A 22,089-nucleotide genomic window follows, 5' to 3' on the forward strand; every position below is an offset into this window, starting at 1 on the left:
GTTTCCCTGGCCACCTGGCTTAAAATTCATTCCAGCTGGCATCCCACAATCTGGCACCCCCACCCGAATTCCTCCCCCCTTGCTCCACTTTTCTCTTTTTCCACAGCACTCGCTCCCTTCTAAACTACCATGTATTTTACTTATTACCTTTTGCTTCTGTGTCTATTTTCCTTACCACAGGAAACCCCAAATAAGGCAAAGATCATGAAAAGTTCTTAGCAGAGATGGGGCCTGTTGGAATTTCAGGTGTCGGTAAAGGGCAGCCTCCCTGAGGACCGGCCCCAGCCACTACCTGTTGCTGTCAACAAAGGCTGACTGGGACACAGCAGCTCCCTTCATCTGCACATCCACTGACTGCTCTGGCTAGGGCAGCAGAAGAGAGTCGGTTGGGACAGAGATGGGTGGCCTGCAGAATCAAAAACCATTACTGAGAAGATTCACTGAGCCCAATTTTAAGGCTGCGGGCAATTCCTTCCTTCTCCCTCAGGGCCTGTCCACGTCAGGCATCCCCAGCACTCCCACTCGCCCTGCCACCAACGTGCTCGCCGGCCCGTCTGCTCCCGCCCACGGCCCATCAAAGCGTCCAATGGCTCCCCAGGGCCTGAACGCTTCAACACACCGCCCACTCAGCCTCACCGGCTTCCCGGTGGTGCCCCAAACACACCACGCGTGATCCCCTCGCCTCGCCTTTGTTCGGGTTGTTCCTTTTTCTGAAGAGCTTTTGCCATATGGAGCCCAGGCAATTCTTCCTCCGACAGGTCAGTGAGAAGCCCCAGCCCTCTCTCCCTGCACCCCAGGCCCTGACTGATCCGATCTGTCTTTATCACTCGCTGACGTGATAGGATATACTTACTTGTTTACTGTCTGGCTTCCCCACGAGGTTGTCAGCACCCTGAGCACAGGGATTTTGTCCCTTTTACTCTCAGCTGTATCCCCAAAGCATCCTGCCTGCCACAGGGCTGTTGCTGTTTAGTCACTAAGTCTTGTCCAACTCTGCAACCTCAAGGACCATAGCCCGCCAGGCTCCTCTGCCTATGGGATTGTCCAGACAAGAATACTGGAGTGAATAGCCATGTCCTTCTCCAGGTGATCTTCCTAACCCAGGGCTCAAAGGGGAGTCTTTTGCATTTACAGGCAGGTTCCTTACCACTGAGTCACCAAGGAAGGTGCTCAAAAAACCAAAGCATACTGAATAACTGCCAGTGTCCAGAGAGGAACCTCATAACATCCACCTGACCGGGTTGTTTCCAGGGTTCAATGAGATCAGACACGCAAATAAACTACAACAGTGCCCCGGCCAGCAAGCATGAGTTAGTAACCATCACTCTCATGAGCACCAGCAGTCCTTGTCTGTCGGGTGGACTCCGGAGCTACAGATCAGTCTGACCCCCAACTCCGCCTCGTCCAAGTCGGGGGGCCCTGGGCAAGTCACTAGAACCCCCCTTCCGTCAGAGTCCTTGCGTGTTAACTGGGCCGGACTTAAGGTGAGGCGTGGGGGGCGCACGAGTGCCGTCAACCCGCCACACACTAGTTCTGGCTAGGGCGGTGGGCGTCTCTGCATGTTTCTGCCGCAGTTCCAGAAGCTAGGGCCCCACTTGGGGTCTTGTAGGGACCCTCTCTAGAGGGTCTGAGAGACCTTGCTGGAGGCGCTGGGTCACACAGTAGCCGAGGAGGCGGGTCAACTCCCGGGGGTCCTGCTGTCAGGGCGCCGATACGTGGCCGCCCGGGGCATGCAGGGCCGGGTCCCCAAACAGGGAAAGGAGTCCTGACGAGGCCTGGCTGGCGGAAGAACGGGGTCAGTCACAGGTAAGGCCTGGCCCTCAGCAAGGCCTGAAGGCTCTTCCTTCTTTATTAGACACCGTCCTCACAGGAGACTGAGGCCCTGCCGGGGCCAGAGGTCACACATCGGAGGGCAAGGCTTCTAAGCCTTCAGCGCCGGGCTGACTGGCCTTGGAACCTCCGCTACACAGCACGCAGGTCACACGTCATTCCACCACAAAATGGCGCCTCGAAGAAAAACGTACCGCGACGGCCAGCGCCCACCCCCACGACGGGCTGAGGAAGGGGCGCGAGTGTCCGCGAGCTTATTTGCATACACAAAACCAACGAACTTCATTGGCTGTGAGAGCCTGGGTCCGCGCTAGGCAGATCCCCCATTGGTCATTTCCTTTTCTCCGCCCCTCTGGTACCGCCTTCTATGTCAAGGATTGGCCCGCGCGTGTCTCGTGACGCCACTCCACGACTGCGCGTCCCTATTGGTCGGAGTGCCTTCTATCATCCTTTTAAACCCCGCGAGTCCCACCTCCTTTCGCCCTGCCCAGGTTCCACGGCCGACCGTTAGTCGCGTGCGCGATTTCTGGGCGTCAGGGCGCGCGCGTACGCAGGCGTCTCATTCAAACGGCCCAATCAGCGCTCGCGTCGCCCTTTACGTCCTCTTCCTTTCTGCTTCCCCCTTCTCCACCGCTCCATTCTCCCGGATCCCCTCCCGGACCCCTCCGCGCCCCGAGTGGCCGGCCCGCCGCGCGCCCCCTCTCCAACTTCTGCCTGCAGTTTGCAGGAAGGGAGCGAGCCCGTCGAACGCCGAAGACCGTGCGCGCTGACGTCACGGGTCGAGGCGCCGCGAGAGGGGCCCCTGAGGGGGCGTGGCCTGTAGGCGGATATAAAAGGGTGCCCGTGCGCGCGCGGCCGGCTTACTGCGGCCGGTCACTGGGACGGGTGGAGCTGCTGTACGGTTTGCGGCGGACGTCGGAGGCTGCGAGAAGCAGAGCGGGGCCGCCGGGGCCTCGTTAGGGCCGCAGCGACAGCAGTTGGGCCCCCCGCCCCGGCAGGCGGCCGGAGAGCGCGGGAAGGGGGTCGGGGGGACCCGCCCCCGGCCGGCTGCAGTCATGGTGAGTGCGGCGCCCAGGCCCGGGAAGGGTGGGCGAGGTACCCCCCCCCCCGCCCCCGTAGAGGAAGAGGCGTGGTCTCAGGACCCTCTCGCGGGCGGTTTGAGGGGTTGAGAGCTCACCTGGATGTCCGAAGCCCGAGTTGGGCCCAGGGGCCTTCCTGTAGGCGGGGCGGAGGGAAAGGCCCGGCCGAGTCCCGGGGAGGGCTCCGGCCTTTTGGGCAGGCCTGTGGGTCTTCCGGGAACAACAACACTCTGCGGCCGTCTCCAGGACCGATCTGGGGTTTCCAGGGTGGTCTTAACAAGATTAGATGGGGGAAAGGGACCTAGGTAGGCCTGGGGCTTACCTAGAATCATTGGGAAGCCTGTACGGAGCTACGAACAGGCTTCGGGGGCTTGTGGGGGAGGTGGAGTCGTCCGCAGGAGCTCGGAGATGCGCCCCATTTCTAGTGGGTTATCCTGGGACTGTCGCTTGAAGCTTCCTGGGTTGGGGGTTCCGGGAGCTCGGGGTGATTGATTGACAGCCCCGGATCCTGCAGGAGGCTCCACGCCCTGGCTCTGCCCGTGGCTCACCCGCTTGTCTCCATACTTAGAACTCCAACGTGGAGAACCTGCCCCCCCACATCATCCGCCTGGTGTACAAGGAGGTGACGACGCTGACCGCTGACCCACCTGATGGCATCAAGGTCTTTCCCAACGAGGAAGACCTTACCGACCTGCAGGTCACCATTGAGGGCCCTGGTGAGTGTGGGAACGATAGGGAGGAGTGCGCTTCCTAGTCCTAGTCACCCTAGAGCCAGGATAGGAGGCTCCCACTCTTAAGTGAATTTCCAGACCCTGGGGACGCAAGGGTGGGCAGGACAGGCACACCTGTTACATGTGTTCCTGGTGTGCAGGGCTGGACAGTGAGAGTGACAAATAATTGTGTACTGTCTCCCCATTAAATGTTGGTGAGAAAAAACTCTGGGGGCCAAGAGAGCATGTAATGGGTCCTTAGCTTGGCTTTGGGTGTTTCCTCCATCCTGAAGTTGGGTAGGAGTTCCATGGGATTGGGAGGAGGATGCCAGGTGGGGAGAAGTGTCAGCAAAGGCCGGGAGGGCGGGTTGGACCATCTCAGATTCCTTCCTGTCGGCACTGTCTGGGGCTCTGGGGACCAAGCAGAGAATAAGCCAGATACAGGCTTGGGGGAGATAATAACCAAACCACTACAGGCAATTGTTTGATCTTGTAGGTTGGTTTAGCATGTTACTTCACGTGCACTACATTTAGGTTATTGAATTTTTACGATTTAAATGAAGAGCATGTAATGAAAAGACTTAGTCTGGAATCAGGTTTGTGGGCAGAGGGTCAGGGAAGGCTTTCTGAGATGGTGAGAAGGTGATTCACCCCATCCTGATGCGGGCTCAGCAGGAGGTGAGGATCCCAAAAGGCCTTTGGCAGTCTTGGGGTGTATTAGATATTTTATAAGAACAGAAAATAAAGGGCTGGTGAAGCTTACAGGAAACAGATCTTTTAGGGTCTGTAGGTCTCTTCAAAGAGTTTAGAAAGGAAGCCCTTGGGTTTAAAGCAGGACTTCATTGTGACTTCAGTGGGGCTTTGGGTGGGGTTGCAGGCTGGAGGCTGACATCCATCAGGTGAGCAAAGTGGTTCTGCTGAACTTGAGGCGGGGCTCAGATTTATGGGGGGAACTGGATGGGTTGGACGTGGGGTCTGGAGCACCAAGAACAGCCCTGGGAATGGCTCCCATGGGTTTTTTACCTTATCAGGAGGGTGAATGAGAGGGCTGTTTGCTGCAGCAGGGAGACCTTGGAGTGTACAGAACTGTCCTGAGTCTTGCCTGAGAGACTTCCAAACAGATGTTTTTCTGGGGGACTGAGGGGGCATATATGTCTGTGCCACTTGGGAATGGTGTGCTGTGGCTTCAGTGGGGACTGAGGAGCCTCCGTGGGTGGGGACCACCAGTTGGGTTAGCTCTGAGCTGGGGGGTGGCGGGGTGGGGGCGGGGGTGGTCTGCAGGCCCCTGGGAACCTAGCCCTGTTCTCTCAAGAGTTCCCAGTCTGAGGAAGGAAACAAGAGGGGCACTTGCCTCACCAATAGACTGGGGAGGCTGGGTTTTGGGGGTGCCTGGAAGACCTGAGCCTCCTGATGCGTCCCCTCCTTGCATTCCAGAGGGGACCCCGTATGCCGGAGGCCTCTTCCGCATGAAACTCCTGCTGGGGAAGGACTTTCCGGCCTCCCCACCCAAGGGCTACTTCCTGACGAAGATCTTCCACCCGAATGTGGGCGCCAATGGCGAGATCTGCGTCAATGTGCTCAAGAGGGACTGGACCGCTGAGCTGGGCATCCGGCACGTGCTTCTGGTGAGTTCTGCTGCACCCTGACTGCCTCCTGGCCGGCCCAGTCACGTCCAAGCCACAGAGCCTTGTTCCTCTTTAAAGCAATCAATGCTGAAGTGGTGGGGGCCTCCACATGAGAGTCCAGGTTTCCAGCTTTTGTAGAAGGGTAGGCAGCGCCCAGGGAGCTCTGCCACGGGGCGGGCGAGGGATTTGTGTGGGGATAGTTTTCTGGCAGGTGTGGGCCGAGCGTCTGGTTGGAGAGCCTTTCCGACACCGAACAGCTAGTGCAACCATCAGCGCTATAATCCGGCTGTTTCTCACTCAGGAGTGGCTCTGTGCCACCCCGGGACGTCTTTAATTGTCCCTTCTGGGGTGTTCCACGCTTAGTGGGTGGGCGCTGGGGAGCTGCTGCCCCTCCCGCCACAGGCCTGCCCCTTGGAGAGCCATGCCCGCCCGCCCCCCAGGTGGGGCCCCAGGGTCCCTGTGGGCCCCTTAGAGCATGGAGGTCACCTGGTGCCTCTCCCCACCTGCCTCACAAGGTAAAAGTTTTTTAAAAAGCTGAATTTCTAATGAGCCCCTGGGGCAAACAGTAGGGAGGACAGGGAGTTGGGGTTTCCTGCAGGGCACCGGGAGGGTTGAACACCAGGATAAACTGACCCCAGACCTGTTCCTCCTCTCCCTGGAGTGTTGGTAGGGGCTGCCAGAGAGACTGCGGGTGAGCTCACTGAGTACCCGCATGCCCACCGGGTGGTGAGTGTGGTCTGCCAGGCCAGAGCACCGCAGGCGAGGCAGTGTGGGATCTGAGAGGCTGGGGGGCGGGCCCCTGACCCCGGCCCTCTCCCCACAGACCATCAAGTGCCTGCTGATCCACCCCAACCCCGAGTCGGCCCTCAACGAGGAGGCGGGCCGCCTGCTGCTGGAGAACTACGAGGAGTACGCAGCCCGCGCGCGCCTGCTCACTGAGATCCACGGCGGCGCCGGCGGGCCCAGCGGTGGGAGGCCCGAGCCCGGCCGGGCCACTGCCAGTGGGGCGGCGGCCTCCACTGCTGACCCCACAGCCCCTGGGGGCCCAGCAGGGGCTGAGGGGCCCATGGCCAAGAAGCACGCGGGCGAGCGCGACAAGAAGCTGGCAGCCAAGAAAAAGACGGACAAGAAGCGGGCACTGCGGCGCCTGTAGTGGGCTCTCTCCCCTCCCTTCTTACCTGACCCGACTCTGTCTCTAAGTTATTTAAATTATGGCTGGGGTGGGGGAGGGCACGAGGGCACTGGGACCTGGATTTGTTTTTCTAAATAAAGTTGGAAAAGCAGCTCTGCACCTCCACCGCCTGGGCTGTGAGCAGCGGCACCCTGGCCCGTCTTGGGTGCAGTGGTCGGTGGGGCCTGGTCCCGATCACTCCTGACCTCGTCTTGAAACAGGCACAGCGGACTGGTGGGGTCTGGCCAGGCGGCAGGTGCGGGCCCCATGTGTCTGCCCTGCCCTGGGTTCTTGGTCCAGCTCTGGCTGCAGAGTGTGCTCCCGGGGGCCTCTGACTCTCTTGCCAGGCCTCATGACACTGGTCTCGTGGTGGGCGGGTCGCTGCTCAGGTCTCAAGTGAAGCTGACTAGGCCCGCTCCTTTCTCCAGGGTTGTGGGCCTGGGGCTGTCCTCAGCTGCAATCTGCCAGGGTCCTCACCCCACGCTCCCCTTTTGTGGCTGACCTGGCCCTTTGGCAGGGCCTAGTTGATTAGATGCAGCTGTTTGATAAGCCCTGGGGGAGAACTTGACTGCAGGAGCTTGTCCGGGTGGGAAGGGGGGTGGGTCTGGGGCATGGCCCTCTTCCCCGCCCAGTTTCCTCATCTGCAGGAGGGCAGAGTGGCAGTCACTGCACCCGTGGGTGGCTGTGGAGGACCAGGGCGAGGCCGCAAAGCCTGGAGAAGTGTGAAGGGACAGCAGGGAGCTGACTTGAGTACACAAAACGCTGAGTAAAGCCACATACAAGTACAAAATATTTGGTTCCACTTCCGTGAAATTCTAGACGGCAGCCAAAAGCAGATCCCTGGCTGGCTGGGATCAGGGAGGATCAAGGACACGGAACCTTGGTGATGAGCACGTTCCAGATCGGTTACGGTGGGGCTCACGTGGCTGCATAATTATGTGAACATGTGTATATTTAAATTTGGTGTATTGTACTCTGTAAAGTACATCTCAGAATTTCATGTAATTTAAAACAAGGAATTCTGTTCAGTGGGAAAGATGATAGTTAACAAGACATACAACGGAAAGGACAAATCTAAATTTGTGAAGAGCCCCTACAGGTCAGTAAAAATGTGAAAGCAAAATCTCTTGCACAAATACGTCACAAAAGGGGGAATCTCAGCGACGACCAGGCAAAGGTTCACACCATCACAAGTGATGGGAACCCCGAGCTGACCCCGCTAGACCTGGCAGTGCCAAGTGCAGAGCCAGGGATGCTCTGCCAGTCCACGGTGCAGGAGCGGGAAACAAGTCACGTGGAGACACGGGGAAAGGCCGGAAGCACGAGTATGTCATTACTCAGCACTCTTGCACACACACCACGAGCTGCAAAGCCACGTTTGTCCCAGGTTGCAAGCAGTATAAACACCTGGATACAGTTGAGGAGCAACAAGAGCAGTGGGCCGTCACTCAGCAGCGTGGAAAAGCTTGCCATCAGCCAAACAAGCAAGGTTCAGTAGATCCACAGTCCTAACGCCATCGCATGCAGTTCCAGAACCATCAAAACCAAGCTCTGCTGCTAAACACACATACCACGGTGGTCACGCTGTGTTTGAGAGCAAGAAAATTGTTTCCCTAAGGCTCAGGATACTGGTTACCCCTAAGCAGCAAGGAGCCCAGGAGCAAAACATAAATGTGTCAATGTGTGCTTTTCTGTGCATCTGCTGTATTTCAGGATTTTAAGGACATGGAGGGAGGGAGGTGGAAGCAGGGTTCTGGATGGGGAACACGTGCGCCCATGGCTGATTCATGTCGATGTATGGCAAAAACCACTACAATATTGTAACTAGCCTCCAATTTAATTTTTAAAAAAGACAAAACACACCAAAAGACATGAAGGAGCACATTATGAGAGATGGACCAATCTCCAAAACATATTACGTAAGAAAGAGCAACATGCCAACACTGTATAAAATATGCTACCGTTTCTCTTTTCAAATTTAACCAGAAGGTGACATTAGCCTGCAAACACTGTCCCAAGAAAGAAGAGCCTGGAATACCATGTGCATGGTACCCATTCAAAATGCAACGTCTTGACTTTTAAAAAATTTTAAAGATAATGAAGTTTCACTAGAATGGCTCCCTCAAACTCCCATCTCCCCAACACCCAACTCCCTAATCAGGGACAACCAGTGTCAATGGGTTCTCTTGTATTTTTCTGAGGAAATTCTATGGGAATGCAAGCAAATTTAAGCATGTTGTTTAGTCACTAATTCATGTCCAACTCTGTGACGCCATGGACTGTAGCCCACCAGACTCTTCTGTCCATGGGATTTTCCAGGCAAGAATACCGGAGTGGGTTGCCATTTCTCCAGGGATCTTCCTAACCCAGGAATCGAAACCGCATTTCCTGCATTTGTAGGTGGGTTCTTTACTACTGGGCCACCAGGAAAGCCCCCCAAATTTAAGCATATGTTTTTTATTATTTATAATTTTGGCCATACCACACGGCTTGTGGGATCTTAGTTCCTCGGCCAGAGAGTGAACCCGCGCCCTTGGCAGTGAAAGCGCAGAGTCCTAATCGCTGGACCAGCAGGTCAAGTCCCCTAACACCTGTGCTCGCACGTCCACTGTCTCGTTTGTGTATACCTGCCAGTGACCTGCACACAGCATGTCACACCTGGGCTTTTTGACTTAGCATGTCTGGCTGGCTGTCCTATAGCACCCAGCCCTTCCATGCCCTCAGTCGCACCCCAATGTATGGCAAAGAAACCAACAACACTGGAAGAAATTACCTCGGTGCATGGAGCCCGGGGCACACAAGAAGTCTGCAGAGTCACCCTTTTCTGTGACATTCCTGTGCCAGAGGGTACATCCATGTGCAACTCTGTACAGATACTGCCAACTCGTTCCCCGTGGGTTTGTACCACTTGACACCGCCAGCAACCTGTGTCCACCCCCTACCCCACCCCTGCCCAGAGCCTCACCAGCACTGATTTTTATCCAACTTGGATTTTTCTCAACCTGAGAGGTGAACACTTAGTCATCTTTAATAGACTTAACAACAGTTTTGGATTTACACAGAAATTGTGAAGACAGGACAGGGTGCCTCCTGGCTGCGTCTCCTCCATAAATGCGAAGTTGATGAAATCAATGTGCTGGTTTGGCTGTGAGAGCCTGGCCAAGGGGCATGAGGACTTCCTGGCTCTCCAGTGGTGAGGACCCCATGCTTCCTCTACAGGGGGCATGGGTTCGATACCTGGTCAGGGAACTAAGATCCCACATGCCATGTGGCATGGTTGGGTCCCCAACTGGGCTCCTGGGCTCCTTGCATGTCTCCAAACCACATGCACACGTTATTTTCATAACAGAAGACTTTAAAGAATAGGTTTTATTCCAGCAGATGACTACAAAAGTAACAAAAGTAAATTTTTAAAATTCCTGGACAGGGTAGAGACAGCCTGGAGGAAATGCAGCAGAGGGCACAAGGATATTCACATAACTCACGAAGACTGGGAGCAGCAGGCATGACCACATGGATTCGTCCTCAGAGTGCTCTGAAAAACCCAAGCATCGTTTTGTGTGCAAGTAGCTGTTGACACAGAGATGTTTGTGTTCGTTCTGAGTCCATCTGCTCAAGATAAATTGCACCCATTCATACATGCAAGGGAGATCTGCGGACTTGTCCCAGCAGGCCATGTTACAAGCTCTTTGCACATTTAACCTCAACAACCCTAGAATGTAAGGTCTACCGAAGTAGACGTGTCATAGGCACGAGAGGTCAAGCAACCAGCCCAAGGCTGCACAGCCTAGGAGTGGTGGAGCCCTAGAGGTTACCATGCAGACGGAAATTCAATCAAGGCCAGCCCCTCCCTCAACAGCAGGTTTCCACTGCTGAGTGACCCTGTGTGGGGCAGCTGCCAAGGGCGTGCCCTACACTCAACTCTGCAAATGTTCCCTAGGTTACCACTGGACACGACGCAGCACACAGAACCAAGATCTCTGCTTCTCAGAGCCCCAAGGAATCAGACACAAAAGGAACTCATTTCATGTAGAGGGAAACCAAGGCCGAGAGACTAGTGCCACGGCACAGAACTGGCACCCAGGCAGCTTGGCACAGAGAGGGGTGTTGGGGGGGGTAGGGGGGCGTCTCTGGGCACTTGTCTTCCGCTCTCCCCACCCTGGCCCCACGGTCCCCACTAAGCCAGCAGTCAGTCTGGCCCTCCCTCATGAGTTGCTTTTCTCTTGCTGCTTTCCAGATTTTCCCTTTGTCACGGCATCCAGCATTTTTGCCAGATGTGTATCTGCCCAGCTGGACTGCATGTGTGCTGAGCGCCCAGAGCAGCAGGGATCCAGGGCAGACAAGGAGACCCCCGCAGCTGACCACAGCTGCCACACGGCACAGCAGACGCCCATGGCTGCATGCCTCTGGCCTGCTGGGGGTGCTGGGCTAAACACTCACTGGGGTGGGCGTTCCCGGGACTAAGGCTCAGTGTAGGCAAGTACCTCCCAGAGAACAGCAAGGGGCTCGGTGAGAGGTGGCCGGCAGGGGGGCGGGCTACAGCCAAGGGCTGCCTCTCGTGGAGTGGGACCGGAACTGTGGGAGAGCTCTGAGCAGATGTTAAGTCACCGAAGTTCCACCGCAACTACAGACACTGCCCAACCAGGGTTGAGAACAGACCTGGGGAGGAAGGTTCGGCAGGAAGGGTTCCTGATCACATCCGCTGAGGAAAGCTGGAGCTTCTGATCCCAGAGCAGAGCTGGGGGAGGTGCAGGGTCCTCACGAAGGCAGGATGGCTGGCACACAGTAGGTTCGTTGGGAACATACCAGGAGCCATGATGTGGGTAACCTTTACTCATCTGAGCCTCACTTTCTACATCTATAAGGTGGGGATATCTGCTTCATGGGGTGTCTGGAAGACAGCCACTCCACAAGTATCTGCGTATACTTTTGTGTACACACATATATACATGCCACAGGTCGATCTCGTTACTAACACCTAATTACCGCACTCACATATGTAGGCTGTCCCCCAGGCATTCATTAACCTCCTTAATTCTAAGAGGCACAGAGAGGGGCACTCACTTGCCCAAGGCCACACAGCTAGAAACTAAGCTGATAGGAGCCAGGGAGGCACCCAGCGGCGGTGCCTACATCCTGGTTGTAACAGACACCAGGAAGCCAGGAGCAAACCCAACTTCAGAGCCAGCGAAGAGAGACCCTAGAGACAGCTGTGCACCTGGACAAGGGCTGGAGGCAGGCTCTGCCGCAGAGTGGAGTGGGGAGAGCTGAGGGGGGCTAGGCGTGGAGGGACAGACATCTGCAATGAGGCAGCAGATGAGGTCAGGGTTGTAGGGCCGGAGGGCTCACTCCCAATGCAGCAGGAGGCAGATGGCTGGCCAGGTAGGTTCCTAGCCAAGAGGCTATGCAAGGATGTGGCCGTTGCAGACTGCCTTCCCCTCTGCCACTGGGGACAGGGCCCCACAGGGTCCTGGACTCAGGAGCTACCTGGTGCCCCCAAAGACAAGCTCCCTTCCCAGATGGGCACTTGGCCCAGAACCAAAGGCCAAGGCATGAGTGGGCCCTGCCCACCACTAAGTCCCAAGATCCTCAGTTCAAACCTGCAGGGTCCCCTGGGAGACTGTGAGCTGCCCAGGACCCTCAGCTGAGGGCAGGGTCAGTCTGCACCTCTCCTCCCCACCACAGCTCCCACTGGGGCTTCCAGACCACCCCAGAGGAACAACAGTCCACAGCCAGGGTCCCAGACAGCACACACGTCACCTTCACAGGCCACAGAACAACCCGAACAGGAGGTGCACTGAGCCTCCATCCAGATGCCCACTCCTCAGGAGACAGACTATTTGGAGACCAAAAACTTCCACATTACGTTTATCCTGAAGTTTCAGCATGCACTGGCAGTGTGTGGTGTTGTGACGATTCTAGGTTTTACTTCATGTGCAATTCCTGTCTCCCGAGTGTTTGAATGTGGCAGACAGGCAGAAACGCTGGGCCACGGACTCAAGCCCCCTGCCTGGAGCTGGCCCTTCAGACCCAAGATGCTGAGGAACCTGTGTGGTGCCGGTAGTCCCTGGGGAACAGACGGGTGTCTGCACAGAAGACTCAGGTGGAGGCGGTGGCTGACAGCTTTATTGCTCTGGGGAGGGGAGGCCAGAGGCTCAGGAGCTCTTGGTGGGGCGGCTCGGCTTCCTCTTCACCATCACAGGCTTCTGGCTGCGCAGGATGGCGCTGGCTCTGCGGATGGCAGCCTGTAGGCAAGGCAGGCTCAGGTCACTTCCCCTGGGAGCTTGTGCCCCCAACCTTGTGTTCCCAGAGCGCAGGTCCTGCTCCACAGTCCGGAGAGGACCACCCCTCTCAGTTGCCCCGGGCCCCCGCCCACCTCCTCGGTCCAGCCCTGCTCACCATGCGCAAATCCGGGCGGTACTTGTTCTTCCGGATCATGTGCCGGATGCTGCTGAGGGTGGCCCGGGCGTTCTTGTTGATGGTGGTCCGCACGTAGGAAGTGGCTGGCTTGCGCTGGCCTGGCAGGGGACGGGAAGAAGGGGGGGCCCAAGGGTCAGTGGGAGGGTCTGGAACGTCGGTGCCCACACCTGTTGTGAGGGCAGAATCCCACCCAGAGACACCGAGTGCCTGGGCCGTGTGAGTGCAGGAGGCTGCCTCGTCTCCCAGCTCCACGTAGGGCACATTCATAGGGACGACCACAGGCCAGGCTCTGCACCGATACAGGTGTGTCCTCCCTACCCCAGCCCGGAAACAACACTGCTCAGCTCACTGGACAAAGGTGGACTCTCATGTGTGAGGTCGCATGTGCACAGCAGTCGTCTCAGCCCAACTGAGGCGGGCACTTGGCGCCGCACGGGCCAGGCAGTGAGTGCTCCCCAGAAAGCAGCTCTGCTCCTCTCACGTCCACACCCTCCCAGGCCCAAGCGACCACAGTCTGGGCAACAAAGTCCAAAAGGCCGAGCTCTGAGGCCTGGCCCCTAACAATGAGGGGTGATCTGGACCCACAGGAGGGACTGGAGGAAGGGCAGTGGGGGGGGGTGTGTCTGTGTGTGTGTGTGTGTATGTATGTGTGTGTGTGTGTGTCTGGGTGTGCAGAGCATCCGCCCCTCACCTGCACACAGCTGGAGTCTGCTCTCTACTGCCCAGACAGGATGGAAATGAAATCCCCCCTTTACTGTGCCTCAGAGCTGATGGGGTCCTGGCTGCATCCTATGCTTCTGGGTGCCCCCAAGAAGCCCAGGACCCCGTACCACACTGGAGGTTTGATGTTAGCCTTTGCTGACCCCAGAAGGGAGCCCACATTACCCCCTCAGGTCAACCCAGTTTCTGACAGCCCAGAAAGAGCCACCAACAATCCAACAAGACAAAGCAAGGGTTTTGGGACCCAGCACCCGAGAACAGGGTTCTCAAGAGTGTGGGAATCTGGGAAGCCTAACAGCATAACCAACTGGCTGCCCCGGGACTGCACTCTTGGGAAGAGAGGCTAACCCTCGTCCCTGTGAGACCCACAAGGCAGCAGCTGTGGTCGGTGCTGTCAATGAACAGGACACAGAAGTCAGAACCCACAGAGAAATCAATCAGGGACCTGGAAAAGCTCGTTCCTATCTCATAAAACCCAGTGCCCATTTAAAAACAAGTGTTGAAGGTGTGATACAGTAACTCAGCTGTTATCCAGAAACCCCTCTTCCCCTTGACCCCTCTAAAGAGTCTAAAGAGCAAGTCTGTGGGGGAAACCAGTTTATGGGGGGGGTGGGATGGGATGCTGAGACCTCCTTCTGAGCTCCCCCAGCCACAACTCGAGTCTAACTACTGCTTCAGAAGCTTCTCTTTCCACATGTGGGAACTAAAGGTCGGTCCCTCATCTGTTTGCCTCCGTTTCCCCATTTGTGGAGAGACTAACGGCCACCTCCACCTGGGGTGCTTCAAGAATTTATTCTTAAAACATCATCAAACAGCGGCAATTTTGTAGTCCTGACTCCGGTCCTATAAATTTCTCCGCTTTTCAGATGATGAGCTCGTGTAACTTGGAGGCTCGCTTGGAAAGGAACCAGCCTCCCAAGCAAACACCTCGAGCCCAGGAATCCTGATTCAACAGCACAAGCACCGACACTGAAAAGCCACAGCCCCCTGCCCCGGATGGGGGTCAGTTGCCTGGGCCCAGCCAGGGTAAAGGCTCACCGGATCTCCGCTTCATCACCACCACGACCCCTTTGCCGTCCGCCGCCGGCTCCACACCCACGGTCTTGCGGTGAATGAGCCCATTGTAGCGAAAGGAGTTGCGCGCTTTCAGGTTATTCGGCTCCTGGGAACAGGAACGAATCGCGGCCGTGAGGAGATAGTGCAGGCCCCTCCCTCCGACCGAGGCGTCCGGGCCCCACTTACGGTGCTGTACGTCTGCTTGTTCCTCTTGATCAAGAAGCTGGAGCAGTTCCGCACGACCATCCATTGCAGATGCGCGGACATGGCGGCGACTGCGGGGAAAGGGGCGCGGGAAACGTCAGGGGAGCAGCAGGCAGAAACCTGACCACAGAGAAGGGGTGTTCTGGGTCGTCGCGGGGAATGGGGGGGGGGCCGCACCACGTGGGCCGAGGGCGCCTAGAAGTCTGCCAGGTGGGGCTGAGCGGCCTAAGGCGGCGGGGCTAAACTCAGGCGGCCGAGACTCACTACAGGGGACAAGGCGATGAGAAACCACAGAGACCTAAGGCGGCAGCGCCGAAGAGCAGCCAAGAACGCGAGGGGCGCGGTGAGAGCGACCAGGCCGGGGCACAAACACAGGCCGCGGGCGCGAGAGATAGGCACGCGGGAAGAGGAAGAAGCCTCCACTCACCTCCTCTTGGTGCGGCGGCCGGAGACGGAAAGAGGCACGCTAGGGGCGGGGCGACGCCTTTAATATCGACACGCATTTCCGCTTCCTGTCTGGACACGCGCGTGCGGTCGGCTAACCCCGTCTCCGAGGCAGCTCGTCAACGTTCGGTTATTTCCGCCAGCCAGTCGCCAACCGTTCGGGGCCCTTCGGAAGCCTTCCGCTAGGGAGGGCCCTTCACGTGTCCTAGGAACTCCACGGCCGGATTTCCGAACGGGTATCGCTCCAGAGGCCCCCAAGTCCCCTTCCTCAGAGGCTTCTTTCCAACATGGCCACCCAATGCTTGGCACAGTATGGGTGCTCACTACACATCTGTCTGATAAATGAACCTGTGAGTGCGTGAACTATTTAACCCTAGTTCCAGGAACTTCAAGGGCCTCCAGCTTCTTCGTAGACCGTCGGCTATTCCCGACGAAGGCAGCAGGCCCGCTCGAACATCTTCGGAACTCTCCGGAAACGCCCTTCGGAAAGAGGGCCACCTTCCGTCCTCTTGCCCCCATGCCCACTTCGGATCGCTTCGGAAACACTCGGTCTCCATTCGGCCACCTTCGGAAAGCTTCGGCTATCCCCGGGAGCCCCTTCTCTCAATTCGCCCTCCCCCGGCCCCTCTTCAACGCCTGAACCCTGTGAGTCTAGAGAGAAGTTGGACCGAACTTTTTCGCAGTCCGCCACCCTGGGGGGACGTGGATTTCCTCTAAGGGCGAGTTGTGTTGGAGGAGAGGAGATTTGCCTGCGAAACCTCTGGTTCTCTTAGAGCTTCCATTCCCGTTCCCCCTCTTCCCTGTACCTTGCGGCCTGGCGCCCCATTCCCACCAGCACCGTTCACGGCCGTTACACTTTATGCAACTTTTCTTTTCTCTTGTCAGGGTCCTCCTTAAGGGGAAAGAACCTCGCCTGATACATCTCTGTCGCAGCCTGGCGAGACTCCCAAGTGAACAGAAGGAACGACAGGGCCTTATGTCACCTCCATCAGGACAACTCGTGATTATGTCCAGGAACTCCTCGAGGGCAGAGACTTTGTCCATCTACTTGCCCTTGGATTTGCCCCTAATGAGTCCCGACAGTCCCGAGGCCCCAGGAGAAATCTGAGGAAACAGGGACGTTGGGGTTTGCCTTGCTCCTTCCAGTGGCGTGCTCTAAATCTGATGGTGGCGACAGAGTTCCTGTGAGTCCGATCCACAGGATCTGTCTTTGGGATCATTCTCTCTGGACCACACAGGCGACCTCGGCAGGCAGGCAATAAGTGCCCACTTCCATCCCTTAAGGCGCCCTGACTTGCTGATCCTCTGCTTCCTCCTGGGGATCCAGGGCTTTGTCTGATCCTTGTTTTTTGACCCCACGTGTCTCCACCGCGGGGCCCACTGCCCAGGAGGCGCGGGAGGCAGGCAGAGAAACAACGCCAGGGCTCCCCCCGCGCCTTACGGTGCCGCCATCACAAAGTCCTGAATTTGACCACGTGCGGCTTCAGACTCCTTGGGGGCACAGGGGGCCCGGGCCACACTAACCTGTGCGCCCAGCCGGCCCCAGCATCGGCTCCTGAGGGCCAGGGCGCCCCCAGGCCGGGCCCTTCCACACCCGGCCCAGCCCAGGTGATCAGGAGAGCGCCGGGCATACCTGGCGCAGAACCCTAACCCCGCCCCGGGCCGCACCCGGAACGCGGAACGCGCTCTCCGCGGGTCAGAGCCAGCCATGGCGGCGGCGCCGGCCGTGTGCACCTCGCCCGGGACCCCGCCGAGCGGTGCACCGTCCCCGGCGGCGGGCGCGCCGGGGCTGGTGTCCGGCCTGGGCCGCTGTCGGATGGCGCTGCTGCTGGCCGTGGCGCTGGACGTGGCGGGCATGGCGGCGTTGCTGACCGGCGTGTTCGCGCAGCTGCAGGTGCGCGGCCGCGACTTCGGCGACCTGCTTATCTACACGGGCGCGCTGCTCGTCTTCCTGAGCCTGCTCGGCTGGATCCTCTGGTACACCGGCAACATCGAGATCTCGCGCCAGGAGCTCGAGCGCGACTACGGCCTGAGGCCCTCGGCGCTCGCCCGCCTCGCGCGGAAGCTCTCCCGCCGCTGGTCGGCGCCGGCTTCCTCCGCCGCCGGCCGGCGCGCCGCGCCCGGCTCCCGGGGAGCGCGCCGCGCCGCCCGCACGCCCCCGCCGCCCGCCGCCGGTTCCCGCCGCGTGCGCCTTCAGCTCGCCTCGCTGGAGGCCGGGCCCGGGGCGGCGGGAGCGGGCACCGAGTGAGCCCGAGGTGAGGGGTGGGGAGGCGGGGCGGGGCGGGGACGAGGGGAGAGACGTCAAAGGGACAGGGAGGTGAAGAGACGGGGACAGGGACACGCGGGGAAGAGAGACAGGTAGAGGTCAAGATCGGGAGGGAGAGAAGCGAAGAACGCAGAGACCAGAGGACGAAGACCCAGAGACAGTACGCGTGAGTGTAGGCCAAGAGAGACAAATGAGAGCCCGTCCCCAGACGTGGGAATTTCCAGGTCGCTCAAATGGTGAAGAGTCTACCTGCAGTGCAGGAGGCGTGGGTTCGATCCCTGGATCAGTAAGATCCCCTGGAGAAGGGCCTAGCCGCCCACTCCAGAATTCCTGCTTGGAGAATTCATGGATGGAGGAGCCTGGTGGGCTACATACAGTCCATGGGGTTGCAAAGAATCGCACATGACTTGAACGACTAAACACACACCTCAGCCATGAGGGCCGGAGAGTCACTATCGGCTCCTTGGATATTTGGGGATATTGGTCCCAGTGTCTCCAGTCTCCAGGCACACCCAGTCTCATTTCCCATCCAGTCCTCCCAATGTAACAGTCTCTGAGGTCACTAGTATTACCGTAACATCCCAGGGAGGACACTGAGGTCCCCAAAAGGTGCCACCTCTTGCCCAAGGGGGGCTAGTTGTTGTACTCTCCAGAGTGCAGAGACCTGCTGTGGCTCCCTGCTGCCCTCTGGTTGAATCCAAGCCGCTCACTGTGTGTGTCGCCCACTCTCCTGCCTTCTCTGCAGTGATGATGACAGCCCTTCCCCCCACCCCTGTCCATCATGGTTGGGATGTCTCGCACCATTGGCCTCTGTCCACGCCTTTACCTTCATCGGGTGCACTTTAGTCTTCACTCTGCACAGAGAGTTTACCAGATGTCTTTTATGATCCTACTCCGATTTCAGTGCCTTTTTCTGGGTCTTCTCATGGTCTGAGTTACCCTCTTTTATTGTCTGTATTGCCATGTGTTGTGTGTGTGTGTGTGTGTGTGTGTACTGATACTGTCTCTCACAGCCAAGAGGGAGACCTTAGAGGGTAAGATCTGGGTCTCTGGTGTCTTTGTTCTTAGCATTCTCCAGCTAAGAGTGAACTCAGGAAGTCAGAGGCTGATGATTGGGTGGGTGGGTGGATGGATGGATAGATGAGTGATGGATGGGTGGATGGATGAATTGGTTGATGGATAGGTGGGTGGATGGATGGATACGGTGGGGGTTTTGGTATTTTGCTTTTGGCTGCACTGTGTGGCTTGTCGGATTTAGACTTCCTGACCAGGGACTGAACCCAGGTCCACGGCAGTGAAAGTGCTGAGTCCTAACCTCTGGACCTCCAGGGAATTCCCAGTACAGTGGGACTGATTGATGGCAGTTAGGTGGATGGATAGGTGAATGGATTTGGGTCAGATGGGTAGGCAGACAGATGAGAGGACAGATGAAAGGATTGGTTGGTAGGTGGATAGGTAAGTGGAACAATGGGTGGATGACCGAACCAGTTTCCCAAATGAGGGGTTCCATAAACGCATTAAATCCGTGTCCTAAGACATTCTCTACTGGTGATGAATTAACTTTCCTCCTCTCAACCAGAAGGATGCTGGTTATATACCTTTTGTGTGTGTGTGAGAGAATTTCGAGACTAGTCACCCAGATCATATGCTACGTTCTGTGGTTCAGATGAGGAAACAGTTGAAGACGAACAAATGTATGCATAGACAAAGCATGAGCTAACACACAATTTGACATACCATGCAGAAATAACCAGCAGTGGTTAACATTACCCCCTGGAAACACTTTACCTTGCCCAGAAGTCTAACCCAGCTGTGGCGGGCCTCTGCTGCCAGAACCACTTGCCAGAAACTGGCCAAGCTGATCAGACTCTAGGCCCCTCTGAGAAGGAGAACGGGCCTGTCCAAAGACAGGACTCTTACCATGGGCAGGGCGAGGTGGCTCCAGCACCCAAAAGACAGAGAACTAGAAGCTGAACAGAGGGACTGTGGGTGGGACTCGAGGCGCTCCTCTCTGCCTCTGGGACCAAAACCCGTTGAGATGCACATCACCAGCCCGTGTCGTTTCTCCCCCGTGTAATCTTCTCTGTCTCCGCCTCTCTGTCTCTCTGTGTCCCTGTGTCTGTCACAGTCCATCTCCCGTGTCCCTTTGTATCATTGTGCCTCTGTGGTCCCCTCGACTTCTCTCTCTCCCTCTCTCGGCCTCTGCCTGCCTCTCGTCCCCCACCCTGTACCCCTGGGGTCCACTGCGTTAAAGGCGCAGTTGCTGCTGCACAGCAGGCTGTGAAGAACGGAGGAGCCCTGAATGAGCAAGTGTGAGAGTCCGTTGTGAGGGGCCAAAGCAGGAGGAAGGGGCCCCTGGCCGTGCGTGGTGGACCTGGGATGCAGGGGTCCTGAGCCGCCACTAACCCCACCCTCCCTTCTGCAGATGAACGCGTGGCCCCAGCTGTGAGCGCCCGATGGAGACGTGCTGCCGCCCCCAGCAGCCCCTGGCCACCAGGATATGCCTGCCTGTCTCCCATCTCTCCTGCCCCAGATAAACGGCTCTGCCTCCCAGCACTGCATGTCTGTCTGGGGAGGGACACTGCTGGAGTAGGGGAAGGGGCCCTAGGAGCCCAGCTGTCCAGGCTGCCCCCTTGTGGAGGGGGCACAGGAGCCAGGGGCGGGGAGTTGGGGGGGGGGGTCGGGCAGGGAGGCCAGAATCTCAAGCCCAGTCCCAACCCCCCATCCAGACCTCCTGCAGCCCAGTGTCCTCGGTTAGTTTGGGTCCCCGGAGAGGTAGACGAGGGACAAAGACTGCAAGATATTTATTGGGGAAAACACAAAACACGTGTGGAGGGTAGGCTGGTGTGGGCTCTGTCTCCTGAGAAAGGAAGAGGGGAGGAAGGGGGCCGGGCAGGATGAGTCTTCAACCGTAAGGAGATTCCGGGAAGGTTTCCGTCCCGAGGCCGAGGCCTGCAGTCGTCCAGCGTCGGTGGAAAGCAGGGCGAGCGGCTGCTGGCCCAAGGGCCGCAGGATCCCACAGGCCGGCGGGTGGGCAGCAGAGACTGTCAGACAGTGGCAGAAGGACAGATGAGGGGCTCGGTTGCCCGTGAATCCCACCCCCCAAGCCCAGCTGGAGTCTCAGCTGAGGCCACCCCCACTCATCCCCACCCCCTCGGTCTAGACCCCCGCTGATTACAGCCCGGGACCTACACTCAAACTCAGGGTGCCCGTTAGCTCAAGTACCTCTCAGCTCAGATCCTCCGCACTTACTCTGGGCCTCTCTCATTCCAAACGCCTGTCCCCTCGCATCCCCCGTGATCACAGCCCAGGCCCCCACCCCTGTCAGCCCAAGACCCCCCCAAAACACACACACACACACACACACATTCCCAGCACTGCGCCCCTCTGCTTCATGCTTCTCATAAAAGAGACCGAGCATCTCTGTGCTACGTCTGTATTGAGGGGCCCCTCCAGGGGGCGCCCCTAATCATCTTCGTCCCCCCCTTCCGTTTCTTCGCCCCCTTCCGTCCCCTCCCCCTCGGTGCCCCCCGAGACATCCAGGGCCCCTTCCGTGGGCGCGGCGGGGGGGATGCTGCCGACAGAGGGCGTCTTCTTTTCGCTCGGAGTCCGGTCCTTGGACAACAAAGAGACGGTCCTGGACAGGTCGCACTTGCCCTTCAGGAACCAGGGCAGCCGCAGCATGTCGTGTCGCCTGGCCCACCTGGCGGGGAGGGGACACCGTCAGCCGCGCCGTCCCCCTGCCCCCACGCCCGGGTCAGGGGCGCCCGCCCGCTTCCCGAGCCCCACTCGCCAGAACAGGCAGATGCTGGTGATGAGGAAGAGGAGGCCTCCGCACGTCCAGCCCAGCGCCCACATGTGCTTCCGCCGCATGTTCTCTGCACAGAGCGGGGGCGGTGAGACCCAGGGCTCCCCGCCGCCAGCCCCCACCCCGGGGCCCCGGCTCCCCGCGCACCATCCGGACGCTGGTGGTAGCAGACCCCGTCGCGGTAGCAGCATCGGAGACGCAGGCAGAGATTGGGGTTCTCGATTGCCGCCTGGCCCCCGCAACTCTCCCGGTCCCACACGTCTCCTTCACAACCTGGGGACCCATCACGAGGGGCAGCGTCCTCACGGAGCCCACGGCCGGGCCCGAGGCCGCCTGCCCAGAGCCCACTCCAGCCCGGGTCCCCAGCCCCTATTCTATTAGAGCCAGAGTCCAGGCCCCAGCCCCTCCTCCCTCAGACCCCCAGCCCCTCCTCCCTCCGACCCCCAGTCCCCCCTCCCTCAGACCCGGGGGTCTAGTCTGGGTTCTCTGTCCCCGGGGGGACCCCGGGTGTCCTCCACTGCTCACTCCATGGATAGAAGAATCCCTGGATTCCATTCCCGTCTGTGAAAGAAAGAGCCGTGTGGGGAGACTGGTGGCTGAGGAGGCCCCCGGCTCCGCCCTCCGACCCTCTCGCCAGCGCCCTCACCTGCTGAGCCCTGCATGAGCAGGAGGAGACCCAAAGCTGGGATCCCAGAGCCGACCATGTTGCCTCCCCAGCCTTCTGGGGCCTCTGTGGGGAGAGACCTTGAAGGCCAT

At 58.4% G+C, this 22,089-nt stretch overlaps 4 protein-coding genes across 6 annotated transcripts; 2 read left to right on the forward strand and 2 right to left on the reverse strand.

Moving 5' to 3' along the window:
* Positions 1 to 656: 656 nt before the first annotated feature.
* On the forward strand, positions 657 to 6,535 carry UBE2S (ubiquitin conjugating enzyme E2 S). 2 transcript variants are annotated; one of them, XM_015458384.3, is made up of 4 exons: positions 657 to 758; positions 3,478 to 3,625; positions 5,054 to 5,244; positions 6,068 to 6,535. In XM_015458384.3, the coding sequence occupies exons 1-4, from the start codon at positions 729 to 731 to the stop codon at positions 6,395 to 6,397; spliced, it is 699 nt and encodes a 232-aa protein (XP_015313870.1). In that variant the 5' UTR covers positions 657 to 728; the 3' UTR covers positions 6,398 to 6,535.
* A 5,984-nt stretch (positions 6,536 to 12,519) lies between these two features.
* Positions 12,520 to 15,276, reverse strand: RPL28 (ribosomal protein L28). Of its 2 annotated transcripts, none has more exons than NM_001035503.2 (5): positions 15,243 to 15,276; positions 14,798 to 14,886; positions 14,594 to 14,717; positions 12,815 to 12,933; positions 12,520 to 12,660 (listed from the first exon to the last, which is right to left on the reverse strand). In NM_001035503.2, exons 2-5 carry the CDS (start codon positions 14,876 to 14,878, stop codon positions 12,571 to 12,573), a joined length of 414 nt encoding a protein of 137 aa, NP_001030580.1. In that variant the 5' UTR covers positions 14,879 to 14,886; positions 15,243 to 15,276; the 3' UTR covers positions 12,520 to 12,570. The 2 variants fall into 2 exon arrangements, with proteins under 2 accessions (NP_001030580.1, XP_005219774.1); XM_005219717.4 differs by having other exon boundaries at positions 12,524 to 12,660; positions 15,114 to 15,276.
* A 1,658-nt stretch (positions 15,277 to 16,934) lies between these two features.
* Positions 16,935 to 20,078, forward strand: TMEM238 (transmembrane protein 238). The gene is made up of 2 exons (XM_024979372.2): positions 16,935 to 17,514; positions 19,951 to 20,078. The coding sequence occupies exon 1, from the start codon at positions 16,968 to 16,970 to the stop codon at positions 17,505 to 17,507; it is 540 nt and encodes a 179-aa protein (XP_024835140.1). The 5' UTR covers positions 16,935 to 16,967; the 3' UTR covers positions 17,508 to 17,514; positions 19,951 to 20,078.
* A 912-nt stretch (positions 20,079 to 20,990) lies between these two features.
* TMEM190 (transmembrane protein 190) lies at positions 20,991 to 22,037 on the reverse strand. The gene is made up of 5 exons (NM_001205559.1): positions 21,980 to 22,037; positions 21,859 to 21,894; positions 21,481 to 21,606; positions 21,319 to 21,403; positions 20,991 to 21,228 (listed from the first exon to the last, which is right to left on the reverse strand). Exons 1-5 carry the CDS (start codon positions 22,035 to 22,037, stop codon positions 20,991 to 20,993), a joined length of 543 nt encoding a protein of 180 aa, NP_001192488.1.
* Positions 22,038 to 22,089: the final 52 nt, after the last annotated feature.

This window comes from Bos taurus, chromosome 18 (genome assembly GCF_002263795.3).
Source record: "Bos taurus isolate L1 Dominette 01449 registration number 42190680 breed Hereford chromosome 18, ARS-UCD2.0, whole genome shotgun sequence".
Classification (NCBI taxonomy): domain Eukaryota; kingdom Metazoa; phylum Chordata; class Mammalia; order Artiodactyla; family Bovidae; genus Bos; species Bos taurus.